Raw genomic sequence first — 3,677 nt, forward strand, 5'->3', positions numbered from 1 at the left:
GTTTTTAACGAATGTCAGCAATATATTTCGACGAACATTCAGCAAATTTATCTATTTACCGTAAACCAGCAAGTATGGACGTTTCGTTTGCCGAAGTTCTTAAAAATTCTGCCGAGAACTTGTAGAACATTTCGCTGAGTTTATCAGCTGTTGAGTTCTCGGCAATAAAATCAAAGTGTGTAATTAATTTTTTTTCTTTTACAATTTATAGACGTAAGACACCCGAAAAACAGTGATAGGTGAATTTTGAAGAAAATAACCCAGGGTCCAACACCAAACATTGTCTATTCTCAGTTCTCACCGCAAAATACGCAACATACACGGTACTTTTTTCCGGGTTTTACAAAACCCGAAAAATTGTGGTCATGTTTCGTTTCATTTCGTTCCAACACAAAAAAGTTCGATTTCGCACAGCCTTACTGTAGTGCGATGCTCGATAAGAAATGTCAAAATTATTTGTTTATTTGTGTTTTCAATGAACAGAGTGAATTTAGTTTTAGACTTCATTTGATAAAGTTTTTAAGTTTTTACGCGAAAATCTCAAAATAATTCCATTCACCGGCAGCATGAAAGTTTGCCGCGTGTGTTTGTCACAGGATAATCCATCATACAATTCGTTGTTCGACGTACGTGAGGAACGAACCATCGCAAAAACGATTATGTTTTGCACTGGCATCAAGGTTAGTCAGATTATTAAGTTAGTTTGAATATGCTCATTGTAAATAATGTTTCAGATCGAACCAAGAGATGGTTTATCGCAGCTGGTGTGCTCCTATTGTACAGATGAATTTCTCAAGTTTTTTGCGTTGCGAAAACAGTGTTTGGAAGCGGATATTTTCTTGAGAAATTTGAAACGAGATACTAGACAACAAGCGAACGAACCGGCAGTAGATGAAGAAGCACTGGTTGTCGAAGAAGCCAGTACTCCGCCATGGACAGAGGAATGGTCAACAGAAGAGGTGAAAGAGGAATACAAACATCAGGGAACTCCAAACAGTCCAGACTTCGTCGAACCAGACGAAAGTGAAAACTCTGAGTTCGAGGTACAGCTCAAACCCGCTTTGCGTTCCCAACGTAAGTGTAGAGATTTAGCCAAAACTACACGAAAAAGAAAAAAATCAAATGCGTTTGGAATTGAACGAAACGCAGCCAAATTTATTTGCTGTGGGTGTCCGTCCGAAACGTTTGAAAGTCAACAGGCGCTGGAGAGTCATCGAACGGATCAGCATGAAAAGTATCGCATAACGGACAATGTCATCAGACCGTACGAATGCGATGTGTGCTTTCAACGTTTCCTCACCCAGAAGCATCTCGAACAACACAAGGCGCGACCGTACAAGAAGCGGGAATACGTTTGCACTTCCTGTGGGAATGCTTTCTTCGCCAGTAGCACTCTAAAGAAACACGAAGAAATATGTGTTGCCAACGAGCGGAACTACGGCTGCGACGAATGTGGAAAGCGTTTCACGCAGATCGGCTCCTTGCGGAATCATTTGAAGCTACACAATTCTGAGAAAACTCATTCCTGCCCGATTTGTGGCAAAACGTTTCTGAAAAAGTTCGAGGTACCGATCCACATGGTGACGCACACGGAGGAGCAACCCTTTCCTTGCGATCAGTGCTCGGCTCGTTTCAAACGGAAGCAGGCACTGCGGAACCACCAGCGGCATCACAGCAACCCGACCCCATACAAGTGTGATCTGTGCGATGAATGGTTCAATAATTTTAGTGCGCGTAAATTCCACCGCCAGAAGGTGCACGAAGGAATCGAACCGTTCAAATGTGACCAATGTGGTGCCAGCTACGGTCGGAAGAATCGACTTGATCAGCACGTGCGGCGAGTGCATGCGGACGCCGGGAAGAGCGGGAGCAAAAGTGGAACAGGCTGACTAATTATAATTGGTTTATCGAATACGACGAGTAAGGGTGAAATGTTATAGAAAGAAAATAGCCCCTACTTTTTGGTTGCATGCTAGATTTGATTAAGTCGATATGCTTCAAGAATTTTCGACCTAGAACTGAAAACAAGAAAGATTTCGCTCAGACAAACAAACGGTAAGTAGGAAAGATTCCTTTTTTGAATTTTTGCTGCTCTTATATTGAGATAAACTCTGGTATACGGCGTCCCCACTGACTCGGCTTAAAAGGGAACGCAAAGTTATTTTTGATTTTGGATTTGGCCTCGTGTGCCAAAGCATATTTGTAAAAAAAAAGAAAAATTAAACGAGCCAAGCAGAAAGTAAATATTACTTTCAATAGAGTGTTATTGTGATAGACCAATCCAATAGCACATTACTTATTTTGGAAAGCTTTCAGTAGCGCATAGAGTTTCTACATTTTGGTTCACCTTAACACAAAGTATCCGAAATCAAAGTATTGTTGCCGAATCGTGGTCTTCATTATTTTTCTGCATTATGGAGCTCGAAAATCATTTTTGGATTCGTGGGAGAAAACTGACACGTTGAGTTTTAAATGAATTGATTGATTCATGCCTTTTTGCGATTTTTACTGTCTCAAATCATGATTTATTCATGATTTGAGACAGTAAAGAACAACGTATTCATTGAACTATACCAACTATACATAAATAAACACGAAAAAGCTACTACCTGTTGCTTATATCTTCCCAAGAGAAAAGAAAATTTCGCCTACTTTTTCAACCGAACCATTTTATCATGCTCTATCAGTTCTATACCTACATTTCATGATGACAATGACAAATGGCAGCCAACAATGATTGTTTTTTAAACTAATTTTTCATTGAAAAGAGTCTTCTCTTTATACTGTGAAATATTTCAATCAACCACAGTTTTTGTTTTATTGTCCTTATCACATTCATGTTCGAAAATCTGCAGTAGACGCTGTTATGCAATGCATTCGAGCAATGTCAACGATGACCGGAAAAGAGTTCATAACGATGCGTCGTTGTTTGTTTCCAGTTAGCTAGCATTGGCCGGAACTTGAGCACATTTATGTAAAATCGCCCTTAAACATTCCTGTTTCACTCCTCAGCTACTCTCACCTAAACCGAAACTAACGAAATGCAGACTCCCTTATCCGAGCCGACTTTGCACGCTGACTGCCACTCCTGTGATACACGTTTCGGCTCTTAGTAGTAGGTACGTATACTCAACTCAACCGCATCCGACCCAAGCAAAGTCACGTTGAAAGCGTCGTGTTTGAGCGCACTTTCAGTGCACAATGCTTTACACGTTTTCAGATAGCCCACCCCGGGCCGGGTACGAGCATCGACAATTGTTTTCATTTTGCTTCGATTCTCCACTGGTGATGCAGTGACATTATATATGAGAGGTAAATATGCGCACCTGGAGGTTCGGTTCCCGAGAGGAACGCAATTCGAACTTTATGTAGTGGTACCTGGTACCTGCTACGTGGTCTGCATAGCTCGGGGCGTTCTTCGGCTGAGCTCAGTTTCTGCTGACGAGTCTTCCGGTTCAGACGTGGAATTCTTTAACCTCTCGGCTGGGTATTGAACATTGAGGATAAAAGCAACGACTCGAAGGCGATTCCTGATCAGATCAGCAGGAGCAGTCTTACATTGGAGAGTTAGTGCTGTGCGATTGTGTGATATATATTGTGTTACTCGAAGTAAGCTGGATAAACTGTGAATCATATAATCTTTTATTGAGTGTCTCAAGTGAAGTACTCAAACAATT

The 3,677-nt window shown here is 41.2% G+C and overlaps 1 protein-coding gene across 1 annotated transcript; it reads left to right on the forward strand.

The window, feature by feature from the left end:
• The first annotated feature begins 462 nt into the window (after positions 1-462).
• LOC129732942 (zinc finger protein 510-like) lies at positions 463-1,912 on the forward strand. Its single transcript, XM_055694414.1, has 2 exons — positions 463-680; positions 735-1,912. Exons 1-2 carry the CDS (start codon positions 567-569, stop codon positions 1,887-1,889), a joined length of 1,269 nt encoding a protein of 422 aa, XP_055550389.1. The 5' UTR covers positions 463-566; the 3' UTR covers positions 1,890-1,912.
• The last annotated feature ends 1,765 nt before the right edge of the window (positions 1,913-3,677 follow it).

The sequence above is a fragment of the Wyeomyia smithii genome, chromosome 3, assembly GCF_029784165.1.
Source record: "Wyeomyia smithii strain HCP4-BCI-WySm-NY-G18 chromosome 3, ASM2978416v1, whole genome shotgun sequence".
NCBI classification, from domain to species: domain Eukaryota; kingdom Metazoa; phylum Arthropoda; class Insecta; order Diptera; family Culicidae; genus Wyeomyia; species Wyeomyia smithii.